Below are 27224 nucleotides of genomic sequence, written 5' to 3' on the forward strand. Positions count from 1 at the left end.
TTTGCCGATCGCTCGCTGTTCCTGTGTATCGAGTTCTGATGGAATTCGCGATTTCAGTCTGACCGATGTACACCTTTCCTCCGTATGAAGTGTGTTATTTGCGGCAGTCGTTATCTTAGACTTCAAAATAGCTTCAATCAACAATTTCTGTCATCTCCTGACTATTACCATTCAAATCATATACATATTCATGGTGGTTTTCGCTGTTTTACGGTTACCAAAAGCCGCCATCTTGGATTGAAAAATGATCTCAATCATCAATTTCGGTGACCAATCCCTTTCAAATTAAGGTTTTCACAGTTTCGTGGTAAGTAAAAACCTTCATGTTTGATTTCAAAATGGTTTAAATGACCAATCTCCGTCATCTACCAGCCACTTTTAAATGACACCCATATTGATGGTTATTTCCACTGTTTTGCAGTTAATGGAATCCGCCATCTTGGATTTCAAATGGCTTATATCATCAATTCCTCTCATCTCCTGATCACCTCTTTCAAATGAAACCCATTTTGATAGTAATTTTTGCTGTTTTGTTGTGATTGAATACCACTATCCTTGATTTCAAAATGGCTTCAATCATCAATTTCAATCATCTGCTAACTCCCCGATTTCAAATGATACTCATATTGAAGCCACCATTTTGGATTTTAAAATTTCCATCCATCTGCTGACCAGTCCTTTTCAAATGACACCTCTATTGATGATGGTTTTAACTAGTTACCGAAACCGCCATTGTGAATTTTAAAATGATCTTAATCATCAATTTCCTACATCTATTGATGGCGGTTTCCACTCTTTTGTGGTTACCAGAAGCCACTATGTTGGATTTCAAAATGGCCTCAATCATCAATTATCATCATCTGTTGATTAGCTGCTGTCAAATGATACCTACATTGATACAGTCGGGTCTCTTAATACGCGGATACCTACTTCGCGGGTTTCTACTGTGCGGTACCCGCGTAGGGAGAATACAACTCTGGTATATGTTAGGTGGTTTTACCTTGGAAATTTAATAACTTAGGAAAATAACATTTTCTGTAAAGTTTCTGAGGATGACAAGTGCTGTTTGATAATGTAATGATTAAATTGGATATCATCCGCTAAGAGGCACAATTTTTTTCCAATTTCAGTATCTCCAAATTATGGCAGTATACCTAATGATACTCCGATTGATAGTTGTTTTCACTATTTTGTTGTAATCGGAAGCCGCCATCTTGGATTTAAAAATTGCTTTTATCATCAATTTCCATAATTTTCTGCTTTTTCTTAATGCCCCCAAAACGTCACCACTTGATGAAATACCGTGATGATGTCGGAATACAATGAGGTATATAGGTGTGGCAGAACACACGGTTTGCTAGTGTTGGCAACCAAAAATATGTAAACAATCCAGAAGCACAACGGGTCGACGTCATAGCGGTCACACGATTCAATGGGAGCGGAACGACCGCTATGACGAAAGCAAGTCGATTTATACTGTGATCACTCACACCACTCATGTAAGATTCATCTTACGAATACCAAAGTGCCATCTTCGCCAGACCTGTATATACGACATTGGTCGGAATAGACTTTTCTACGGCTCATGTACGTACAAGTCATATATTACACAAATACTAAAATAATAAAGAGAGACGGCAAAAGCAAATGGGATTGTTTTCAACCAAGAAATTGCATTAGTGTTCGTGAGACCGGCCGAGAAAAGCTCAATTGTTTGATTAGTTAAAAAAGTAGGAACTTATTGTCGAAAAATATGGTTGAATTCTTGAATCATGGCGTTAGTCGACGTACTGTCCGTCTACGGCTTGCCGAAAGTGGATTAAAGAGCTGTTTTGCCCGACTCATTAGTTAACGGAATGTTCCTAACCATGAACCAAACAATCTGTATAATCTAACGGTATACTGTATTACTTTTGCTAGTAAACTGAGGTTGCTAGATCTAACGAAGAGAAATTAATTTTAGTTGTTTTTGGGTATTTTGGCACATTTTATCAATTTAAAATACCCACGACTTAATGGAGCTAACACATCGAACCCTGTCATATGAATGGTGATTGGAAAGCATTCATAGTGGAACCCACACCGGATATGAGATATTGCATTGAAGCATATTGTTCTAATCGATTGCAGCAGAAACCTCTAAGTCTGCAATTCTATGAGCATATCACTTGTTACAGACATTTGCATACATTCGTAGAACATTTTCGTTTTGTAGTAACAAAAGGATCCGAACAAAACACCTTCCTCCTCTCCTCATGAATAAACACAAGCTTCTTCATAAGCATTTGCAATAGTCTGAGTCTTCCAGATAAGAAAACAATCCGCTCGTTAATACCCAACGTCGCTACACTACCACCCACCACCCGCAAACTGTCTCCCGCTTTTCTAATTAAAACATCAAATATGTCACTCTCCATATTCAGTAAAATTGCTCGTGTAAATAATTGGAAAGTAAACGAAACATTTCACCAACTCGTCATCCAAATCGTCTCACTTTCGTGTTATTTCAAGCCTGAATTACAACTTACCGAATATGTGTCGGTATGTAAATGAGCAAACCGAAAGCGGGGTGGCTCATTAACAGGCACGAAATTGCTATTAAAAGCAGACGCTGGCGCGTGGTTTGCTGAGCATCGCACCGCTTACACCAGTGATTCTAATCGCACTCAACAACCTTCAACGCTGTGGTAACTTTACCTTCCACCCTGAACCGTCATCAGACATCTCAGGTTCCTGCTAGTAAACCATATACACATACACACCTAATACTTATCGTTATATTTTCACTCTAATAAGCTCCAATAGAGTCGAAAACTTTACCACACAAAAGCTTCCCATCCCATATCCCGTACAGGCCTTTCACCCCCGGACCAGAAATTTTGATTTGACGTCACAGTCGGCTAAGAGAACTGTGCTTACCCACAAACACCCACAACACGAGCTACATTCCTATAGGCACGTTATAATATCCTGTTTTCGAGAGATTTACGGATTATGGAAATAGTTTTCACAGTTTTCACAGGCGCAACGTTTCGTAAATAGTTTCAACCCAACTGACAAAACATGCCAACGCCCTTCGAACCGAGCTACAAGTTTGCCGTCGTCGTCGTCGTCGTAGCCGCGTAAATTGTGTTGATAACAAATCATGTCTGTTATTGCCAAATAAGCAGGACATTGGTGAAAAGAGAAAAAAAGAACTAATAGCAGTAAAATGTTTCCCATGCCCAACCCACCGACCGCTCGCTTTACAGGCCAGCCAAACAAATTTACGCATACGCATTTACTGCGTTTCAAGGACCCCTTGCACCACCGGGTTCACCATCCCCAGGGGTATTCTCGGAACTGACCACGGCTCGACGACTGACAACTGGCTTGGACAGTTCGATTTCCTTGCGAGCCTGGAGGCTTCTCATCGGTAGCTGTGTTACATCGCGCTCGCATCGAAAGCGGGCGGCTGGCTCTATCGAGCTTCCTACCACTGACCGTCGTGGCCGTCATTACTCTTTATTAATCACATTAACGGCGGACGTGTCCTGCCAGTGTGAAGCCGGTATTGGCAGGGAATGCTTGTGTACGAGTCAATTAGGTCGGTGCCTAGGTGCCTGTTTTGGTAGGTATTCACGGGCGGGCTTTGGAGGAAAGTTTTGGATTGTTTTTTCCTGTTCCGATCAGATAAACAAATTTATGACTTTGCCTGTGAATTGATTGTACTTAGTTTGGGACGATATTATACTGATGGTCTGAAAGTTAAAATCTTGAACCTTTCTATATGAGTTTGGGGCGCAGAATGACGAAATGGATTGGTGGAATGAAGATTTAGTATCTAAACGAAAATTAACCTACTTCAGACATAATGGACGAAAGGTAAAATTCACAAAAATATGGAAAAGATGTTAAATTTATCATTAGTGGAAAATTTTTTTGGTGAAAACTTTTTTTCTCCATTAACCCTCCGGAAGTCGCGCAAATGGCTCACTGAACAAGCACCCGCTGATGCCCTAAGATGACTTCGTTAGATTTTCAAGGCAGCGTGTACTCAGTGCACTAACGCGACTGCCGGAAGGTTAAGAAGAAAATTACCTAAAGTTGTCTCCACCAAGGAAAAATATAGCATATTGCATATTGCTAAGCCAAACCAAGTTTTGATTTCATTAATTGCATGACCAGGAGTTTGCTCAGAAACACAAACGGTGCCAGCGAAAAGCTTGCGTTTTCGTTCTTATACCCCTCACGTTCTTGTAATATACAGAGAAAATCATGCTGTGTGTCCGGTTGGGGAGCAACCGTAGCAGAAGTCGTCGGTGCTGGAACGAACTCGTTTGTAGATGCATTACTTCTAAAGGGTGCCCCACATCGAATTGCATGACGGGAAAACGCTGTAGAAGTTGTTACCCTTATGATTGCGCATCCATAGGAGTATACCGTTCAGTGATTAATTCACCTATAAGTGATATACGATATTTTCAAATAAGATAGAGACTTTTTGTCTACGGCAAAGTTGTAGAAAATATTTCTACAAAGGAAATTGCAGAAGACACCATATATCTAGCGTTAAAGGTTTACAAGATGTGGAACATATCATATGGAAGACCCCTTTAAACTAGTTTTTTTATGGTAACTTTTTTAGACATTCTCTTACCTTCTTGAAATCTTGCACAAAGTTGTTTGCGGTATCGAAAGATATATTTTTGCCAAACATAGTTACTTCCTATATGTTGAATTTAAAAAGATATTCTAAACTTTGTGATATTTTTGGGGTAACTTTCACCTTAAATAACTCGATAAGGAGCAAACAACATCATAACATATTAAAAAGTACTAGCTTTTTGCCATTCTCATATAGAAAGGTTATGAAATCACTTTAAAAATCATCAACCTAATCCCGGATTATATACGCAATAAAATAAAATGGATTATATACGAAATTCATGTCGAAATGGTTGTGGGCGACTTGCAGAGACAAAAACATCAACTCAATCGGGATTGCGGGGCTAAAGTGCTGCATTCCGCTGGAGCATATCGAACATGACAAAAATACCTAAGTACGTCTAAATCCGATCCGCGCAATCCTCCAATTACATTTGACATTTGCCCATTACCGTGCGAACAAGCGAAGCGCACATGGCTGACTGGCCAACCGACAGGCAGATCGATGAATTCTGCTTTGTGTGAGACCATGAACATTTTATGGACCATCGAATTTTCCCAATGAGCAGAACAAATTCGAATGATGGCAGAGATTTAGAGTTCCATGTTGTGGATTAAATCGTATTCGTAGCACATTCTTTAATTTTAGAGTTAAGACATGAGTGCTCCAAAGATAAGATGGTGGTTCAAATAAACAACGGTACAAAACTGATTCTTTTGGAGTTTTTAATCGCTCAAAACTATTTGAAAATTTGAAATTCATCGCGCAGGTAACCCCAGTGCTCGTAGACATTTCGTTTTCCCATTTTCTGTAGACAAGGAATGCAGATGCAAGGCATACATTAGAATACATTAGAAATAGCAAAATTAGAATACATTAGAAATAGCAAAATCATTCATGAAGACACTCTTAAACATATCTTGAAGGACTTCTAAGTCTTCTAGTGGTGGGATGAACACAGTTTCCAATTAGCACGAATAAATAAAACAAATTAAATCAAAAAATTAATGTAGTAAAAATTGGATAAAAAGTTATCAAATTCATAAAATGAGTAGAATGATTAACATAAATCAAATTAATAGAATAAATAAACCAAATGGATTCATTGAGTGAACCATTAGGCAATTAAAAAAAGTTTTAAAATTAATGGGACGAATTTCACGCTAAACCGTATTCAGAGTTGGCAGCACCCTCTCAGATTTAAATGAAACTTTCTGTACATGAGAACTTTGTCCCAAAAAGCCACTTGGCATACTTTGTTTTACCAAAACTGATCTAGACTGTCTTTTGAAAAGGGTCAAACTTTTATTACCAATTCTTTTCAATTGGCTATAGTCTAAAAATGACAAATCCTACAAAAAAAGGTTGAGGGAGTGATTTTCACAAAATTAGCCCAATTTTTGGAAAAAATATTGAAAAAATTCTTCATCGACTCCTACACTGCAAAAAATCGATTTTAAAAATTTAAAGTCGATTTTCAAAAAAACTTCTCTGATTTGGATGAAATTTTAATCCAAGCTAGGTAATTATGTTCTCTACCTACCGTCAAAAATTCAAGTTGGGTACTTTCAAGGAAAAAAGTCATTAAAAAAAACTTTTCCTTATGCAAACTGATTTTTTTTCAGTGTATTTTTATCGAAAACTAAACCAATGGAAGTCACAATCATCTCAGAATCCAATAAAATTTAGTGGGAGCTAGAACTTTTCAACTTCAAACATCAAACTTGAAACTTGAAACTTGAAACTTGAAACTTGACACTTGAAACTTGAAACTTGAAACTCGAAACTCGAAACTTGAAACTTGAAACTTGAAACTTGAAACTTGAAACTTGAAACTTGAAACTTGAAACTTGAAACTTGAAACTTGAAACTTGAAACTTGAAACTTGAAACTTGAAACTTGAAACTTGAAACTTGAAACTTGAAACTTGACACTTGAAACTTGAAACTTGAAACTTGAAACTTGACACATGACACTTGACACATGACACATGACACTTGACACTTGACACTTGACACTTGAAACTTGAAACTTGAAACTTGAAACTGGAAACTGGAAACTGGAAACTGGAAACTGGAAACTGGAAACTTGGAACTTGGAACTTGGAACTTGGAACTTGGAACTTGGAACTTGGAACTTGGAACTTGGAACTTGGAACTTGGAACTTGGAACTTGGAACTTGGAACTTGGAACTTGGAACTTGGAACTTGGAACTTGGAACTTGGAACTTGGAACTTGGAACTTGGAACTTGGAACTTGGAACTTGGAACTTGGAACTTGGAACTTGGAACTTGGAACTTGAAACTTGGAACTTGGAACTTGGAACTTGGAACTTGGAACTTGGAACTTGGAACTTGAAACATTGAAACTAGAAACTTGAAGCTTTAAACTTGGAACTTGGAACTTGGAACTTGGAACTTGGAACTTGAAACTTGAAACTGGAAACTGTTTGAATTCCTAATCCTTTAAGTTTAAAATTGAAGGTTTACATTCAAGTTTGTTATGAATATATACAAAATTCGTTACTGATACTTTTTGCATGTATCAAGCAACTAGCCGTTTGGTAAATTTGATTCTGAGATGATTATGACCTTCATTGGCTTAGTTTTCGATAAAAGCACACTGAAAAAAAAAATTCAGTTTTGACACTGAAAATTTTTTTTCAAATAATTTTTTTTTCTTGAAAGAGCCGAGCCTGAATTTTTGACGGCAGGTAGAGAACAGAATTACCTAGCTTGGAATAAAATTTCATCCAAATCAGAGATGGTTTTTTTTTAAATCGACTTTGAATTCCAAAAATCAATTTTTTTTTCAGTGCAGGAGTCGACGAAGAAGTTTTTAAATATTTTTATTCAAAAATTGGACTATTTTTTGAAAATCAGAATTTTTTGTAAGATTTGTCATTTTTATACTATAGCCATTTGAAAAAATTGGTAAAAATTGAAATTGACCCTTTTCAAAAGACAGCCTAGATCATTTTTGGAAAAACAAAGTATGCAAAGCGGCTTTTTGTGATAAAGTTCTCATGTACAGAAAGTTTCATTAAAATCTGAGGGGGTGCTGCCAACATTTGTTCGAGTTGGCGCGAAATTCGTCAATAAAGTAAATTGATTCAAACTAACAAATTGAATGAAAAGAATAAAGGCAAGGACTGCAAAGAATCAATAAAATTTAAAAAAAAAACGAAGAAACTGAATAAAGTGAATGGACTGGAAAAAAATTAACAAAACTAATAATATAAATAAAATAAAAACAAAATGAATAAAATGTGTTAAATGAGTGAAAACAAAAAAAACAAAATGAATGACATTTATATAAGGAATAAAATTAATAAAATGAATAAAATAAGTAAAATGAGTTAAATGAACAAAATGCATAAAATGAATGAAATTTAGAAAGAGAATAACATGAATACAACGAATATAACGAACAAAATGTATGAAATGAGTAAAATAAATAAAACAAATGAATAAAATAAAATAAATAAAATACGCGATATAAATAAAATAAAATAATAGATGAACTGCATAACATTAATGAAATATGTAAAAAAATAATTCAAGAAAACAAAATGAAACAAATAAAGTAAATAAAATATATAAAACAAATAGAATTAATAACAAAAATTAAATAAATGAAATACGTAAAATAAATAAAATAAATAAGATAAATAAAATAAATAAAATAAATAAAATAAATAAAATAAATAAAATAAATAAAATAAATAAAATGAATAAAATAAAAAAATAAATAAATTTAATAAAGTAAATAGAATTAACAAAATATATGAAATAATTGTAATTTTTTATTGCCAGTTTTAACCTAACGGTCATTCACCCGTTACGAAATAATTTAAATAAATAAGATAAATAAAATAAATTAAATACATTAAATAAATAGAATAAATAAGATTAACAGAATGAATGAGCTGAAGAAAGTGAATGACATGAATGCAATAAATAAAACGAAAAAAATTAGCAAAATATATAAAATTAATTATATGAATGGAATGAATAAAATGAAAAGATAGATGAAAATCGTAAAATGAGTAAAATATATAAAAACATTAAACCAAGAAAATAAATGAAAGAAATAAAATAAAATAAGAAATATAAAAATAAATAAATAAGGTAAATAAAATTAATAAAATACAAGAAATAAATAAAATAATCAAATAAATAAAATAAATAATATACATGAAATAAATGAAACAAAACAGCTAAAAGACATAAAATAAAAAAACGGATAAAATAATTGAAATAAGTAAAATAAATAAAACAAACAAAACTAAACCATATATTTAAGTGACATAAAAAACAATATGGATTGAATTATTAAAATCGATAGAATGAATGAAATAATCAAAATAATGGAATTGGTAAAATGAAAAAATAAACAGAATAAATTGCATTCAATGATTAAAATGAAAATCTAAGCGATATTAAACCATTAGATGCTTATGCGAGGAAATCTAACCTCAAAGTTATAGCTGTTCAAAAACGTTCTTGTTTATAAACTAGGCATGCAGTGGTTGATAAAATCAGTAAAACGAATAAAATAAATAAAATAAAAGAAAATGATCAAGTGATTAAAAAGAAAGAAAATAAACAAACAATACAATGATTAAAATGAAAAATTAAACGACATAAAAAAGTTATGAAATTAACAGAATAAATTAATTTGTTTCAAATAAATTATTTGGATGTAACGAATAAATTGAATGACTGAAAAAATAGTCAGATCTTGAAAATTAAAAAAACTGAATAAAATGTATAAACTGGAAAAAATGAGTAAAATGCATAAAATGAAAACGCTAAATATAATAAGTAAAATGAGTGATATGAATGAAATGTACGAAATGAATAAACTGATCAGAATGAATCCAAAGGATGAAACGAATAAAACAGATGAAAAATTAAAAAAAAATTCCTAATGAAATAAATCCATCAAATGAATATGCTGAAAAAAGTGTATATAGAACTTTAATATAGTAAATGAATAAAACGGATTGTACAATGCAGAGAACCATTGTTTCAGAAAGTTCGGAAATGTTTGGTAAAATTCCATTGTTGGCTAATTAATTACAATGTTTCCATTCTTTTCTGTTTTTACCTTTTCGTTTGTTTTTCTTTTCTTGATGATGTCGTTTAAGATTATTTGGTATTTTCATTTTAATTATAGACATTAATTAGTTATCAGGAAATAGGAACGATCAATTTGTTTTGGATGTTAAATGAGCCTTTACGGTCACAGATTTCTCAAAAAAGAAATTTTGCGCGGAACAAGTTTTTTGTTATTTTGATTATAGAGGTTTTAATCTTACGGTCATTTGCCTATTCCAATGCAATGTTCAGGGGATCTTTGGAAAACTCTTTTCGGATCTAATTTGTGGATATTTTTGGACTTTGATTCGTTATTTTTCATAAAACTTCATACCAATACAATAAATATGCACATTTTCGTAGGGCTACAGCTGTTTACTTCTGCGCAATTATAAGTACACCTCAGTTTAATTGTACCCAGGGGCCACGAGTGGTCCTAAAACGGCGCTGAATTCAACAATTGTCACAATCATGCTTGATCATGTTTGGTTAACCGAATTCTACAATCGATACTTTGCACTGCTTTTTGAGAGAGTAAAATTGCACATCTAGCGCATTTTAACCCGAATGACCTTTGTTGTATGATAGTGACGAATTCGCTAATCTCAGTGCGAAATTAGAATTAGCGCGAAATTAGTTCGCAGAAGAGCAATTTCACACAAATTTTACGCTATTCAGCTCAATACTTTGGCGGTTACTATAAAATAACTGATGATGCGAGAAACCGTTCAGTTGATCCTCAACGGACATCAGGTGAAATGGGTCTACGTTATTTGGCAACACTAGCTTTCACGTGTCTGGTCTTGAACACGCATTCACGACCACAGAGGATGCGCATAACCGGACCAGGTCCACAGGGAGCCTTCAATAGTCTTAAAGTACCCGAAACATGCAAAGAAACGCCGAGGAATTCTTCGGGTGTTTTCTTGATTCACCCGGACTCTGGATTTGGAGAACCATTCTTAGCACAATGCGATCACGAGTATAAGTCTGGAGGATGGAATGTGATCCAGAATCGGTACGATGGTTCGGTGAACTTCTATAGAGATTGGTGCAACTACAAGCAAGGTTTCGGACATCTGGACCACGAGTTTTGGTTGGGTTTGGATCGGATCAACAGGCTAACTACTGCAAAAAAACATGAGCTCCATATAGTGATGACCAACCGAACAGATACATATATTGTGAAATATGCCAAATTTGCTGTAGCAAGCGAGAGCGAGTTTTACAAACTTACTGTGGGTAGTTACAGTGGTCCGAAAGGAGCAGATTCGTTGACATACCATAATGGCCACAAGTTTACCGCTTTCGACCGTGACTACGATGACTCCCCGGGTAATTGCGCTGTTTCCGCTAAAGGAGCTTGGTGGTATGCACTATGCTATAAATCAAATTTGAATGGGATGTATAGCTTCACTTCTGGTGGAATGGTATGGAAGTTTAATGATAAGTTTTTCCGTATGAAAACGACTAGAATGTTAATAAGAAGCGTGTAGTGCAATGCTTTTTTTTGTAATAAATGCTCTATTAATAAAACTAATTTCAATATTTTAAGAAAATTATCGAGAAGGATTTGAACAATTTTTATATTTTAATATTCTAATATTTTCAGCGAATGAGGCTGAAGCTGTAATAAATTACAACATCACATTTTATTAATATATATATCACTGGTCTGGCTCACGTTAGAATTCTTCTTCTAAATGAGAATCGGTTTTTAGTCTTTAGATCAGTTCGTATACATTGAGCATTCCACTAGCTGGAAAATCATAAATATCTCTCCAGAAATTGGAGAAGGAAAAATCATACATATCGATGACAGGTGTTCAGTCTGAATATCATTTCAGTACTCGAATATTATTTTCCAATTTTCAAACTAGTTAAAATTAAGAAAAAAATCGTGAAAGAAAAAAAAAATTAGAAAAATTTGGTATTTAATTGTTTAACGCCTTTTGTAAGCATTAAATTCATTATGTATTTGAGTATTTATCAGTTTGGTGTCTCCAATGATATTAAAAACTCCCCATTTTTGCTTCCACGTTTATAAAATCGGGAACAATCACGTATAAATGAAAACTATTATTGTACATGAATACTAAAATTTGCGAAAAAAAATGTTTTTGTTGATTTTTGTATGGAAAAAGTGAAAAAAAATACATGGTAAAATAAGCTTTCCCTATTCATAGGACTCCAGAGTGACACGGATCGTAAAAAAATGTTAAAATATAAATAACTTTGAAACGAATGAGTATTTTTACAATATTATGTGGTTTTAATGCCTCCAAATTTTTCTGAAATATCGTTTGCACGATAAGTCACAATGGAAAAAGTTATATTAAAAAATAGAATAGAAAACTCTTTATAAATCGATAGCCTTTAGCCCTACAAGTTATAGTTGTTCAAGAAAATTCTTCATTGCGAGCATTTCTAAAACTTTGTCGATGATAACAACTTTCTTCCTCGTCAGTATAAAAAGTTATTTTTTTTTTAGCTCTATCATAGTAAGCCATGCCTAATTTTAATTGGTTCAGTTTACGTTCGAATCCAAAGGGGCTGACCATCGAAAGGAAAAATAATCAACGCTCGCATCGCTCGCAAACTACCCCTGCCCTTGCCGACAGTGTAATTGTAATCGGTTTAATTTGCGCTCGGAGCTAAATGGGCAGGCCATCGAATGAAATCAGTTCACCGGCATCGAGAAAGGGGAGCTTTTCGAACAAACATTGTTCAAGATTAGCGGCTTCAGTCTGATGATTAAAAATCGGGGTTTTTCTTGTGTGTGTATGCTAATTTCGACCCGTCAGAAAAAAAAATAATAGTTGGTGAGTGAAATGTTGTTCAAATTTAATTTTTGGTTGACTGTTTGATAGCGCTGATGAGGGCTAATTAGTTTTCCAACGCAAAGGTACTCTAGGTGGGAGATTTTTGTTCCAATTCTTTGATGTTAATTCAGACCGGACTAAGTCGCAAAACATCAAAAAATGAGATAATGATAGCAATGGATAGAGAATTTCTTCAGCTACACACGACTTTTGCAAGATTTCAAATATGTAACAATAAACAAGAGTTTTGGGGAAATTTATATCCAAATCTAATATAAAGAATGCTGCAATTCGAACTTTAAACTCGTTTTTCTCGAAATTAATATATTGTCACTTAGTCCGGTCTGACTTAACACCAACCAATTGGTCCTTGCTACTAGCACAAACGAATTGCTACAGTCAGTTCACGGAGCCGGCTGAATCTTAACCCTTTCATGCCCAACTTTTTCCTAGTGCATGTAGGATTTCAAAACTATTTTTCCCTGAAAATGGTGGTATCAAAAAACATGAAAAGCCTTTTTTCATAAAGATAGGTGCTTCCCTTGCAGTGCTAGAAGAGGCTCAATTTTTACCTTCCAATGCTTAATACAATTCTCCTAGAATATTTACAATAGTCCAAATGCCTGGAAAATGTAGCCAAAGACAGTCTAAATTGATAAGTTTCATCAGTTTTCAAAAATATTGCACGATAACGAATATATATGAAAAATTCATTTTCCGTCGTCGACGTAAACTGGCCCTGGCAGCCCTGCTCCATCGGAATCCAATCAGACTAACTGCAATAACTTCAGTTGTAGAGCTGTTGCTTGTAACTGTTAATGCTCAAATAAAAGGCAATAATCAAATTTCTTAGTCTTACTTGTTTTTGTGAGCAAATCTTGTCTCAATCTAAAGTTATAGCTGTTTAAAAAAGTTGTTGTCCACAGAAAACATGGGCATGAATGGGTTAATTATAATTATTATTCCCGAAGTTGAAACGTAGTCCATCCAACAAGGTTAGCTAATAGAAACCGACCATTCCAATAAATACTTCCTGAAGTTTAGCGGTTCGATACATGAAATTAGCGGAAAATGAAAACAGTAGTTGGTGAAGGAAAAGATTTTCAAATTTAATTCTTTTGAATGGTTTGATAGCGCTAATAAGGGCTAATTTGTATACCAAAGAAAATACTCTGTGAGATTTTTGTTCCAATTAGTCCTGATTACTATCGCAGAAAGTGCACAAATTGATCCACGAAGGTTTATAATCATCTTCTCTCCTGGTGTTGACAGTTACATTTTCGGGCAAGATTTGCTGAAATCGACTGAAATCACAATTTGGGCATCGAATGAAATCAGTTCACTTCCATTGAGAAAGAGGAGCTTCGAACAAAAACTGTTCAAGATTTGCTCGGTGCATGAAATTAGTGGGAACGAAACACGAACGAGCTTCGGTCAGATGTTTTAAAGTCGGTCTTTTGTGTGTATGTATGCTATCGTCCACCCACCAGAAATGAAAATGATAGCCTCTGCAAGTAGCACGTAACAACCCAAACTGATACACTCACCAGCCGTGTACAGCTCGAAAATATGTACTTCTCGGTATTGTACAGCCCGCTGTTCGCACCAAGCAGTCAAATACGAATGATAATAGAAACAAATCTGTACCGGACCTATGTTCAAAACTTTTCATCATTGAAGTGTTCGGTTGGTGTACCTTCGCCTTATTTTTTTTTTTTTTTTTTTTTTTCATACGTTTATTTGACACGGCATTTGCAATAGCTTTTTACGCCAGTTTCTTTTTTTACATAGCACGTTACAAAAATCCTTAAGACTAATTTTAACTATACTAGTACTTTGTCTAAAACTAACACTGAAATCACTTTATTGTTTGCTTTTTTCCTTACATTGTTGTATTTCATACTGATCTAGTATTTTCGGGTGTATTTATTTACTTTTTTTCTGTTATTGTCTAAATTTAAAAACTAAATATTCTAGGACCCTTTAATTGGTGAATGATTAACCTTGGATGAGAGTATGAGGAGATGAATTTAATTAAATTTTGACAGACGCTGTTTTTAGAAAATGATAGATAAGTTCCATGTATAGAGGATCGCGATACGCCAGGATGTCTCTAACAGGAACATGGATTGGTCTTCCTCGGACTTGTAAAGAACCTACTAATTGTGATCTGGCTTCACGATATTCAGTGCAGGACCAAACAACATGCTCAATGTCGTGGTAACCTTCTCCACAAGCACAATGATTACCCTCAGCGAGCCCAATACGACGGAGATGCGCATCTAAAGTATAATGATTGGACATGAGCCTAGACATCACACGGATGAAGTCCCGACTTACATCCAATCCTTTGAACCATGTCTTCGTTGATACTTTAGGGATAATTGAGTGTAGCCATCGTCCCATATCTCCATTGTCCCAAGATTATTTTTTTTTTATTCAATTCGTTTATTTGATAGGCACAAATGCGTTAGCTTGGCGGTGCCAAATTCTTTTGTTTTTACATTTTGGATATCTTAAAGCCATTGTCCCAAGATGTTTGCCAACTAGCAAGTGTCCTCTGTCGAGAAGCGCTATAAAATTCATTGTAAGCGATGGGTCTTTCATATATTTCACCATCTAGTGCACCAATCTTGGCTAAATTATCAGCTTTCTCATTTCCCGCAATAGAGCAATGGGCGGGGAGCCACACTAGGGTAAATTTATAACATTTTCTTGTCAGGTTACTCAGAGATTCTCGTATCTTCCCCAAAAAGAATGGATCGTGATTATCAATCCTCTTTGAGCGTAGAGCTGCAATTGTGCTGAGACTATCAGTGAGGATAAAGTAATGGTTCGGGGGTAAAGTATTAATTATTTGCAAACTATAGTGAACTGCTGCTAGTTCCGCTATATAAACAGAGGCGGGTTCTGCAAGTTTGAGAGAAATTGAAAAATTATTGTTGAAAATACCGAAACCAGTGGCCTCACTGATTCGTGACCCATCAGTGTAAAACATTTTAAGGCAGTCTATGTGTTGATATTTACTTGTGAATATTTTAGGGATCTCCCGCGAGCGTAGATGATCCGGAATTCCACGAATCTCTGCTTGCATGGACGTGTCGAAGAATAAAGTGGATTCAGGAATATCTAGTATATTGACGTATGTGGGAACATACCTAGCAGGCGTTATTTCTTGTGACATGTGATTGAAATACACTGTCATGAATCTGGTTTGGGGTTGAAGCTCGACAAGTCTTTCAAAATTTTCAATTACCAGTGGGTTCATAACCTCACATCGAATAAGTAAACGAGAAGAAAGATCCCAGAATCGGTCTTTTAAAGGAAGAACTCCCGCTAGTACTTCAAGACTCATCGTATGGGTCGACTGCATGCAACCTAAGGCAATTCGTAAACAGCGATACTGTATCCGTTCCAGTTTAATAATGTGAGTGTTCGCAGCTGAACGGAAACAGATGCACCCATATTCCATTACTGAAAGTATTGTTGTTTGATACAATCTTATCATGTCACTTGGATGAGAACCCCACCATGATCCAGTTATTGTTCGCAGAAAATTTATCCTTTGTTGGCATTTCGTTATTAGATACCTAATGTGGCCTCCCCATGTGCCTTTAGAATCGAACCAAATTCCAAGGTATTTAAAAGTCAGGACTTGGGCTATCGTTCTACCAACCAACTGAAGCTGAAGCTGAGCTGGATCACGCTTCCTTGAAAAAACAACCAACTCTGTTTTCTCCGTAGAGAAATCGATGCCTAACTTCAAAGCCCAACTTGATAAATTATCCAAACTATCTTGCAGTGGTTGTTGTAAATTTAAGGCTTTTGGTCCTGTAACAGAAACCACGCCATCATCTGCAAGTTGTCTTAGAGTGCATGGGCTGACAATACAATTATCAATATCATTCACGTAAAAATTGTAGAGAAGGGGGCTTAAACAAGAACCTTGTGGGAGGCCCATGTAACTTATTCTGAATGTTGCCAAATCGCCATATGAAAAATGCATGTGCTTTTCTGACAATAAGTTGTATAAATAATTATTTAATATTGGTGAAAGACCACATTGATGTAGTTTCTCTGAGAGAACATCAATGGAAACAGAGTCGAATGCTCCTTTTATGTCTAAGAACACAGACGCCATTTGTTCTTTTTTTGCATAAGCTAGTTGGATTTCTGACGAAAGTAGCGCCAGACAATCATTCGTTCCCTTTCCCCTCCGAAAACCAAACTGGGTATCTGATAGCAAGCCGTTCGCCTCAACCCAATTGTCGAGACGTCGTAGGATAATTTTTTCCAACAATTTCCTGATGCAGGATAACATTGCAATCGGTCGATACGAGTTATGATCGGAGGCTGGTTTTCCCGGTTTTGGAATAGCGATAACTCTCACTTGTCTCCAGTCGTGCGGGACAATGTTCTGCTCAAGAAGCTTATTGAATAAATTCAACAAGCGTCTTTTTGCTAGGTCAGGCAGATTCTTCACCAAGTTGAATTTAATTCTGTCTAGTCCCGGAGCATTATTGTTGCATGAGAGGAGTGCAATTGAGAATTCCATCATTGTCAAAGGCGAATCTATGAAATCGTTACTTGTGGGAGCATCGCGAGTGATTTTCTGCGCAGGAGCAGAATCGGGACAAATTTTCTTGGCAAAATTAAATATCCAACGATTCGAAAAATCTTCGCTTTCATTAGTCACGTTTCGATTCCTCATTCTTCTGGCTGTGTTCCAAAGAGTACTCATTGATGTTTCTCTTGACAAGCCATTAACGAAGTGTCTCCAATAACTAGATTTTTTGGCACGACGTATACTGTCAAATTTGTTTTGCAAAATGAAATAATTTTCAAAGTTCTCACGTATACCCCCTTTCTGTTTCATAATTTCTTTGTAGGCAACTGAGTAAAGCCATGTCAAGTGATCCTCGATTTTTTCGCAAAATCACCGATCTTCATGAGGTATAATTTATTGTATAGGGATTATGGTGATTAGCTTGTGGTATAAATATTTCGTTAAAATTCCTTTTTTTCTTTAAGATATTAACCCTTAAACTTTATTGCATGATAAAATTGAAAATTTTATATCTCAAAAACTACTTAAGATAATTCAATGAATTTTTGCACACTTATGGAATGATATTTGCACTATCTTATAAAAATATCTTTACTTTATAATTGCGTGAATAACGGTACTTTGCATCTATTTAAAATTTTCAATTGTATTTTTTCTTATGTTCTTCACGCTAAAAAATTTCAAAACTTATATCAAATTATGCGAAAATCTTTCACCTTCAATAATCTGTATTGATAATTTTTCATTTTTGTTCCTATCGAGAGTTATAGAGGATTTTGTAACAGTGCGCTGTTTCAACGCACGGCCCACTTCGATGCAACCCGCGAGAACGTACATATTGGCAACGCCGCACGTCGCAACGTCCTAATGCGCATCGCTTTGAAGGAGCGTATCTCATGTTCAAAATTGGCATCTCTGCGATTAAAGCAAAAAGACAAGCTTTTCTTTATGGATAATTGAAAGTGATGTTTTCTGAGTAACTTTGCATGCTCTTTAGCGTTATTATATTGTTCAAGAGTTATTTAATTTACTGTCACTCAATACCTCGGACAAGTGCGCTCGGTTGTTACCAGTCGATGAGCACAGTTGAGCAGTGGGCATGTTTTAATCTGCGTTGGCATATTTTTCGCAAATTGACATACTTCACCACGTTTTATTTTCAGTTGGTTCTGTCTAAGAGGTAGCACGGTATATTGTGAATTTTTTCTTAAATCCACATAGCGACTTTTCAGCCACGCGTCATCTGGTCGTGCGTTAAATTACGCGCTCATTTAATTTGCATCAGTGCGAGTGAGAAAACGTTTTGACGTTTGTTTTTGTTTCGATCGCACAACACCCAAGTCCCCCATATAGAGAGAACTCGACGAAATGCTATATTATCTCAAGATATACAATATTTGCTCAAAAAAACATTCGATTGATTTATGTTTTAAATATGGGTCGATCACACGAATGATGTATTCCGTTAAAAAAAATCATAAATATGTTCGTCGTATCTTGTTTTTATTGCATCCATGTGGAGTGATAAACACATGTGTAGCATATGTCGTAATGGGCGCAAAAAATACAACGAAAATAAATATGGACATGAACAAAACATAATTTTCCTTAAATTTTCAAATTTACATCCCGTGTTTATAGTAATGGGTTCCTCTATAACGCGTTTAAAATATAGGAAAATGTACACGTTTTATTTTTCTTCTTATATTGTTTGCCAAAGTAATGGAACTGGAATATTCGATGACTCAACAGGTACATGCGGAAAACTGTAACGATGATTTTGAAATAAAGATCGTTGATGATTAATTGAAATTCGACAAAAATAAATAATATCGTACCAGAACTTGGAGAACCACCAATCAACAGAATTAACAGAAGCAATATTGATAAACAACCCCAACAACGATGCGATCGAACAACAGATTTTATGTAAATTTTTTCAAAAGACACATCGTTGTTTAAAGGTAATATCACTCGGTGAAAATAAAAACGTGAAATAAAATGCTGTTGGCATAAGATTTTCCACTTTCATATAGTATGTTGTAGACTAAAAAAGAATTTGGATATAACGTAGATGTATTTTGACTAACAAAAGTGTTTTTAAAGATGTTAATTGTTAGTAGCGTCAAATTATAATAATAAAAAAATATATGAAACAACTATAATTTTTGTTGTGCTCTTCAGTCAAAAAAATTTAACGCATCTCAAAATATCCGGAAAAAAATCACCTTCGATAATTCGTATTGAAAAGTTTGCCCTTTTGCGCTAATCGAGAGATATGGTTTCTTTTAGTCATGCGATGCGCACTTCCCACACGATGCGCTTTCTGATGTAGCTACGTGCGACGTTGCCAATATGAACGTTCTCGCGGGCTGCATCAAAGTGGGCCGTGCGTTGAAACAGCGCACTGTTACAAAATCCTCCATAACTCTCGATAGGAACAAAAATGAAAAATTATCAATACAGATTATTGAAGGTGAAAGATTGCCGCATAACTTAACATACGTTTCGAAAAAAATTAGCGTGAAGAACATAAGAAAAAATACAATTGAAAATTTTAAATAGATGCAAAGTACCGTTATTCACGCAATTATAAAATAAAAATATTTTTATAAGATAGTGCAAATATCATACTACAAGTGTGCAAAAATTCATTGAATTATCTTCAGTAGTTTTTGAGATATAAAATTTTCAATTTTATCATGCAATAAAGTTTAAGGGTTAATATCTTAAAGAAAAAAAGGAATTTTAACGAAATATTTATACCAAAAGCTATTCACCATAATCCCTATACAATAAAATATACCTCATGAAGATCGGTGATTTTGCGAAAAATTCGAGGATCACTTGACATGGCTTTACTCAACTTGTTTAGCTTCATATGCATCAGAGCACTCTTTGTCCCACCAAGGATTAGGGGGCCGTCTATTTATTGTCATTCCAGGATTGCATTTCGTTTGGGCTTCTTCTGCTGCTTCAATAATTAAACCCGCTAAGAATTCATATTCTTCGGTAGGGGGTAGCTCTTCTGTCGAAGCAAGAGAAGTGGAAATTAATGTTTCGTATGTTTTCCAATCAATATTTCGTGTTAAGTCATAAGGAACATTGATTGAATTCGTAAGGCCTAATTCACTGTTAATTGAAACAACGATTGGCAAATGATCGCTACCGTGAGGATCAGGTACAACCTTCCACGTGCAGTCTAACCGAAGTGATGTCGAGCACAGAGATAGATCTAATGCACTTGGACGTGCAGGAGGTCTGGGGATGCGTGTTGTTTCGCCAGTATTTAAAACTGTCATATTAAATTCGTCACAAACATTGTAAATCAAAGAGGATCGATTATCATTGTAGAGGGAACCCCACAATACTCCGTGCGAGTTGAAGTCTCCCAGTATCAGACGCGGAGCAGCCATGGATTCCACTACCTCAAAAATTTGACGTTGTCCAATTTGAACTTTGGGAGGTATATATATAGAAGCGATAGACATGTCTTTGCCTTTAATGTTCGTTTGGACAGCTACAGCCTCAATGCCCGCAAACAAGGGGATGTTAATTCTATAGAAAGAATAGCACTTTTTAATTCCTAGAAGCACTCCTCCATACGGGGTGTCTCGGTCTAGGCGAATAATGTTGAAATCATTTAAGTTGAAATTAATGTTTGAGGTAAGCCATGTTTCACATAGAGCAAAAGCATCGCATTTTAAATTATGCAGTAAAATTTTTAAGGAATCAATTTTAGGTATGATACTTCTGCAATTCCACTGTAAAACAGTGATGGAATCTTTCATTGGAGGAGGTGAATTACCCATTGAAAGATACAATCGCTGCAAGGATGGGCCATTGAGCAATCAGCTGCTCTAAAAATGTTCTAATTGTTGGGAGGAAAGCTGAAAGTATACTCTTTAGTGGTTCAGAAATATTGAATGCTTTAAAAATCCAATCAACAATTTCAGAAAATTTCAATAATCCTACCCCCGGCTGAGGCTCAGAGGAAGTCGAAATTTTATTATTTCCAGTAATGGTGTTCTGTTTGGATTGTACGTTCCCAAAACCGGGCGGAATTGATTTCGGTTTTGAATCGGAATTTTTCGGTTTTGGGCGCAGTTTATCTATTGGTGGAGAAATTTTAAGGCCCTTGCTTGGCAGCTTGGGAAAAGAAGACTGTTTTCTTTTTCTGGAATTTCCGGGTAAAACAAATGATGTACCTTCGCACGCTCCGTCAGAGTCAGACTGTTCCGAAAATAGAGATGTGTAAGTGTTTTCTAAGAAGATGGGTTTAGGGGTAGCATTTTTCAACATTTCTGCATAGGAGCGCTTAGACCTCTCCTTCAAGGATCGTTTAATTTTATCCTCACGCAATTTATAAATGGGGCATGCAGGGAGCTCATGTGAGTTTTCTCCGCACATTAAACATTTTTCTGAATTTTCATTGCATGTATCCTCTTGATGAGAACCCCCACATTTGCCACACCGTGCCTTATTGGAACAGTAAGTGGCTGTGTGGCCAAGCTGTTTGCAATTAAGGCAATTCATTACACGAGGGATAAAAAGGCGAACAGGGAGACGAATTTTATCGATAATGACATAGTTGGGCAGCGCAGACCCAGCGAAAGTCACTCGAAATGAGTCAGACAGTCGATAAACTTTTTTATCTCCTTCGTGTGATACTGAATGCAATTGCTTGCATTCAAGTATTTTTACGTCTTTAAGTATGGTGTCTTTGAAACGACCAACCCCATGCTTAACTAAGTCATCAACAGTCAAACTCGATTCTGTGATGACCCCATCAATTTCAATTTCCTTTGAAGGAATATACGCTCTATACTCACGCGTAAAAAGCTCGCAAGAAGCAATTGCATTGGCTTGTTTGAAACTACCAACGACAATGCGTATTTTATCTTTATTGACTTTGACGATCTCTTTTACATCCGAGAATCGCGAAGTCAAATCTTTAGAAATTTGAATAATATTTAGCGCCTTTACTTTACGCCTAATAAATACAATCCATGGTCCCGTTGACGACTCTGGGTAAATTTTAATTCTAGTCGGATTTACATTTTCAGCATAAGGCTTAGGGGGAGGGTCTGTTACTCGTTCTCCCATCTCTTCATCCATTTTACCTAGCAAGAAAAACTATCACAAAAAGGAATGAAAAATATACCTGTTATACCTGTAGAACACACCTCCTGTGTTACGTTGTAAACTCGGTGCCCGTTGTTTGACAATGTGACACCTGCTGTTCTTCTTCGTCGCGTTGCTTCTTCAGTAGAGAAATAGTCCTACCTGCAACACTTCAAAACTCTCTCCGATTAAGCTGCTCGTCGGTATCACCACCACAAGCGCGCTCTCTCCGTTTCCACCACCTTGGTAGACAAATGTGGCTACCTGTGGCTTGCTGCGAAAATCCCACTGTCGATGCGGCACTTTTCAGTGCCACTTGTTTTCCTTATTCGTCGTACCACTTCTGCGGTAGACAAATAGAGCAAATGGGTCTACCTGTGACGCTTCCCTCTCGTCGATTAGAATTGCCCGACGACACCAATACACTATATTTTTTTCTGTGTGTACAGGCACGATCACTGTCGATCTCTGCCACCGCGGTAGGCAAATTCGTCTACCCGCGGTTTGCTGTCAAAACACCACTTGTCGAGGATGCCGTTGACCACGCCTCCGACGTATCAACTGTCGACTCACACTTAACAAACTGGTCTCTCTCTCTCCCACAATAACGCATACAGCGTCTCGCACTCCGTCACTCTCTCGAGAACAAATCCTTCCACCTGGAGGCACAACCGTCTCGGTCGGTTGCAAAAACTGTTATGACCTTCGCCTTATTGGATGTAGCTTGAAAAATATTTAGCCAGACATAAAATCATTATTTCCAAAATGTTGCCAGATGTATAACCTTTCCAAATAGTGCTTGTTTGTCGAAATCCGTCCAAAAACACCACCGCACGAGCTAGCCAAAAAACTGACCTACTTAACCCCACTCTACTTTACCTAAAGCAGATCAATTTCAGCGCCCCTCAATCTCAGCCACAAGCTACGGGTCTGCGTACTTGACCATATTTATTCTGCAAACATTACTTCGCAGTGATTTTCGGAGAGAGGAAAATAGCGGCGCTAGCTTAGTCCCGTCACTAAGTTACATAGGCGGCTCCAGCAAGTTGGAAAAGGGGGGGGGGGGCACACCTTTCTGACAGAATAGTGTCAAATTTTGGAAGCTTATTTTTAACACGGTACGTATTTATAGATTGGCGAATAGTTAGACAAATTACATCATCCTTTTTTTTGGCGTTATTCATAGATTTTTGCCTTTCTCATATAGAAAGGTTATGCAATCACTCTGAAAAACGTCAACCTAATCCCGGCCCGGAGGGCCGAGTGTCATATCCCATTCGACTCAGTTCGTCGAGATCGGAAAAAGTCTGTATGTGTGTGTGTATGTGTGTATGTATGTGTGTATGTGTGTGTGTATGTATGTGCGTATGTGTCAAAAAATGTCACTCATTTTTCTCAGAGATGGCTGGACCGATTTGCCCAAACATAGTCTCAAATGAAAGGTGCAACCTTCCCATCGGCTGCTATTGAATTTTGGATCGATCGGAATTCTGGTTCCGGAATTACGGGTTTCAGAGTGCGGCCACACAGAAATTTCTCATAAAAACTATAGGAAAAATTAAAAATAGAATTTTTATTTTTGATGCTAAATGTATTCAAGGTGCATAAAACGTCGAGATTTGATGCACACGAAAAAAAACTTGACAAAGATTCACTTTTTTGGATTTTGCACATTTTTGCCTTTCTCATATAGAAAGGTTATGCAATCACTCTGAAAAACGTCAACCTAATCCCGGCCAAATTTTTTTTTCGACTCGCATAATGTTTCTGGATTTTAACAGGGGCGTAGTTGATGGTTTACGGAGAGGGGTTACACCCCCCCTCTACTGTTCACTCCCCTCCTTTAAAAATCTCCTTAAATCACCCCTCAGACCACCACCTCATACCCCTCCCTTTCAACCCCATCATCTTTAAACCACCACTATATTACAAAGCATACCAATTTAAGCTGGGGAGTCGTTCGTTCATGGGACTTTCGCCCTCCTCACATACCCATCCCCGCATGACAAAATGAGTTAGCAAGCAGATAACATTGATCTAATGCTGATTAGGCTAATGGAGTATGATATTTTTTTGTTTCCTGCCATCTTCTTTCCCTAATTAGCATTTTAAACATATACAAATTACTGTTTGGAAAATGACTCAGATTAAAACTTGTTGAACGTATTTGAATATGTATTACATTATTCGGAAATCATAGGGTTATAGTTTATATGGGAATTTGCTGTGTGACCACACTCTTCAACCTATAACTCCGGAACCGGAAGTCCGATCTACTAAAAATTCACATACATACATACACACAGACATTTTGCGATCTCAACGAACTGAATCGAATAGGATATGACACTCGGCCCTCCGGGCCTCGGTTTGCAAATCGATTTTTGGAGTGATTGCATAGCCTTTCCTTATATGAGAAAGGCAAAAAGGTGCGAAATCGGCAATTTCTGAAATTCAATGGGGTCCCCCCCTTGAAATTTTTTTTTTGAGTTTCTGCTTATATTGGAATTTCATATGTGACCGGACGGGTTAGTCTATATTTCGGAACCATAGAAACGATCCGTACGAAATTTCATGAACATCTGTGGGGATATTATAGCTATCATTTGGGACCAAGTTTGTGAAAATCGGCCCAACCATTTCCGGGAAACTGATGTGAGTTCTTTAATTTTGGAAGATGGCCGCTTTTTCCGGGCACTTCTGGAACCGTCTATGGTGGTCAATGCAATCAACGAAAGTGTGGTTGGCCGTTTGTGACCTAGAACTGTAAATTTGAGTTGTTTGAGAGACATTTTAGCGAAATTTTTTCCTTTTTTGCTTTCATCGGAGTATCGGTTTGAATCGGAATTTGCTATGTGATCGCACGCTATAAGCTGTTACTCCGGAACCGGAAGTCGGATCGGGATGAAATTAAATAGCCATTTACGAGGAGCGCAACACCTTTCATTTGAGACTAAGTTTGGTTGAATCGGTCTAGCCATCTTCGAGAAACCGATGTGAATGTTATTCTGAATTTAGATACTTCCGCCGGGGCTTCCAGAACCGATGATGGTGGCCAAAGAGACTTTGAATGGTTGTTAGTGACCTAATACTACAAATCGAAGCAGTTGTGGTCACATTTTGGAAAAATTTTCGCCTTTATACATTCATTACAGAATTTATTAAAATCGACATTTTCAGCGTGATCGTAATCATCACCATGTAATTCCGGAACCAGAAGTCGGATCCATTAGAAATAGCAGCCTATGGGAACGTTGTACCTTTCATTTGAGACTAAGTTTGTCAAAATCGGTTAAGCCATCTCTGAGAAAAATGAGTGAGATTTTTGGTCACATACACACAGACGCACATAGACACACATACATACACACGCACATACATACACACGCACAGACATTTTCCGAACTCGACGAACTGAATCGAATGGTATATGTCACTCAGCCCTCCGGTCCTCCGTTAAGAAGCCGGTTTTCAGAGCAATTGCAATACAATTTCTATTGAGAAAGGCAAAAATTAAGGTGCTAGTCGATTTATAGTCACAAAAACATCACACCTAGTCACAAAAACATCAACTTAGGAACATTTACCTTATCTAATAAAAATAATTACTATTTCTACTAAATTTAAAATTTGTTTTCAATAGGAAAAAGTGCGCCAACGTATAATAAATGGCTAAAATAATGACCCCAAATGTTGATCTAAATTTTAATGTATGTTCAAATTCAAAACGAATTGCTTTAAATTAGCAATCGCCCACAATCACACACTGAAAAAAATCCAAACGTTAATTCTATTTGCTTCAAACCACTTAAAATCCATGTGAGGAAGAAATGCTAATGTTATCACGCGCACCCATACCTTCTATGTGTCAACTATATAAACTACTAGCTAATACCCATCGCGCGTTGCTGCGACTTTCAACGAAATAGGAGGAAAACACAATTTGTTCCAAAGCGCCATCTGGCGGGCATATAATCTCCAACTAATAGTACACAAACCCACCCCATAACAAACGCCTACTATGTACAAATTTTTACGGCAATCGGTTAAGCCGTTTGGGAGTCTATAAATCATATACATACAAACATTGACTTTTATATATATATATTTATATATATATATATATATATATATATATATATATATATATATATATATATATATATATATATATATATATATATATATATATATATATATATATATATATATATATATATATATATATATATATATATATATATATATATATATATATATATATATATATATATATATATATATATATATATATATATATATATATATATATATATATATATATATATAAAAATATATATATATAGATAGATAGATAGATAGAAGAATAGAACACATGTAACCGTTAACCATAAAGCAGCCTTTTGTTGTTCGCTTCTAATTATTCCCGATGACAGAATATCTTCTAAATCTTCAAAGACTAGACCATGAATATTTTTAATAACTCTAGCACACCATTCCCAAATTTCTTTGGAATTCGGGCATCTTTTGATACGATGTTCGTTCGTATCCTCTTCCCCACAAATATCGCAGCTCGTATCAACAATCTGACCTATATTATATGCCTTCAATTTTGCTTTATTTTGGTTTAAATCATTTAACAGCATGAACAACATTGATCGATCGTTAACATTTAGAAAGTTATATGAAATGTTAGACCATAATACATCCCAGTTCATTTCAGCGCATGCTTCTTCAATTTTTGGTTTTATCGTATATTTGTTCAGAAAGTGCGAGTATAGCAACTTGGTTGAATCGAGTCCATTAATTGTTTTGATTTCATTGGCGTTTTCTAACCATTCTTTCGCATTTCTGCCAAGAGCTCCAGGATATTTAAAAGAAAGCAGAAATTTTTCCTGTTTCAGGATCCCATCACTGTCCCGATGATAAAGTATATTCTTTATGAACAAGGCTTTTGCCTT

The 27224-nt window shown here is 35.9% G+C and overlaps 2 protein-coding genes across 3 annotated transcripts in view; one reads left to right on the plus strand and one right to left on the minus strand.

Moving 5' to 3' along the window:
• The window catches only part of LOC131684849 (uncharacterized), a 732442-nt gene that overhangs the window by 517424 nt on the left and 187794 nt on the right, over positions 1-27224 (minus strand). The gene's annotated exons all lie outside the window — the stretch shown is intronic.
• On the plus strand, positions 10499-11312 carry LOC131684850 (ficolin-2-like). Its single transcript, XM_058968065.1, has one exon. It carries the CDS (start codon positions 10509-10511, stop codon positions 11244-11246), a length of 738 nt encoding a protein of 245 aa, XP_058824048.1. The 5' UTR covers positions 10499-10508; the 3' UTR covers positions 11247-11312.

The sequence above is a fragment of the Topomyia yanbarensis genome, chromosome 2 (assembly GCF_030247195.1).
Source record: "Topomyia yanbarensis strain Yona2022 chromosome 2, ASM3024719v1, whole genome shotgun sequence".
In the NCBI taxonomy this organism is placed as follows: Eukaryota; Metazoa; Arthropoda; class Insecta; order Diptera; family Culicidae; genus Topomyia; species Topomyia yanbarensis.

Excerpts from the sequence above, each read along its gene's own strand:
- LOC131684850 (XM_058968065.1), top strand. The coding sequence starts at position 10,509 with ATGGGTCTACGTTATTTGGCAACACTAGCTTTCACGTGTCTGGTCTTG.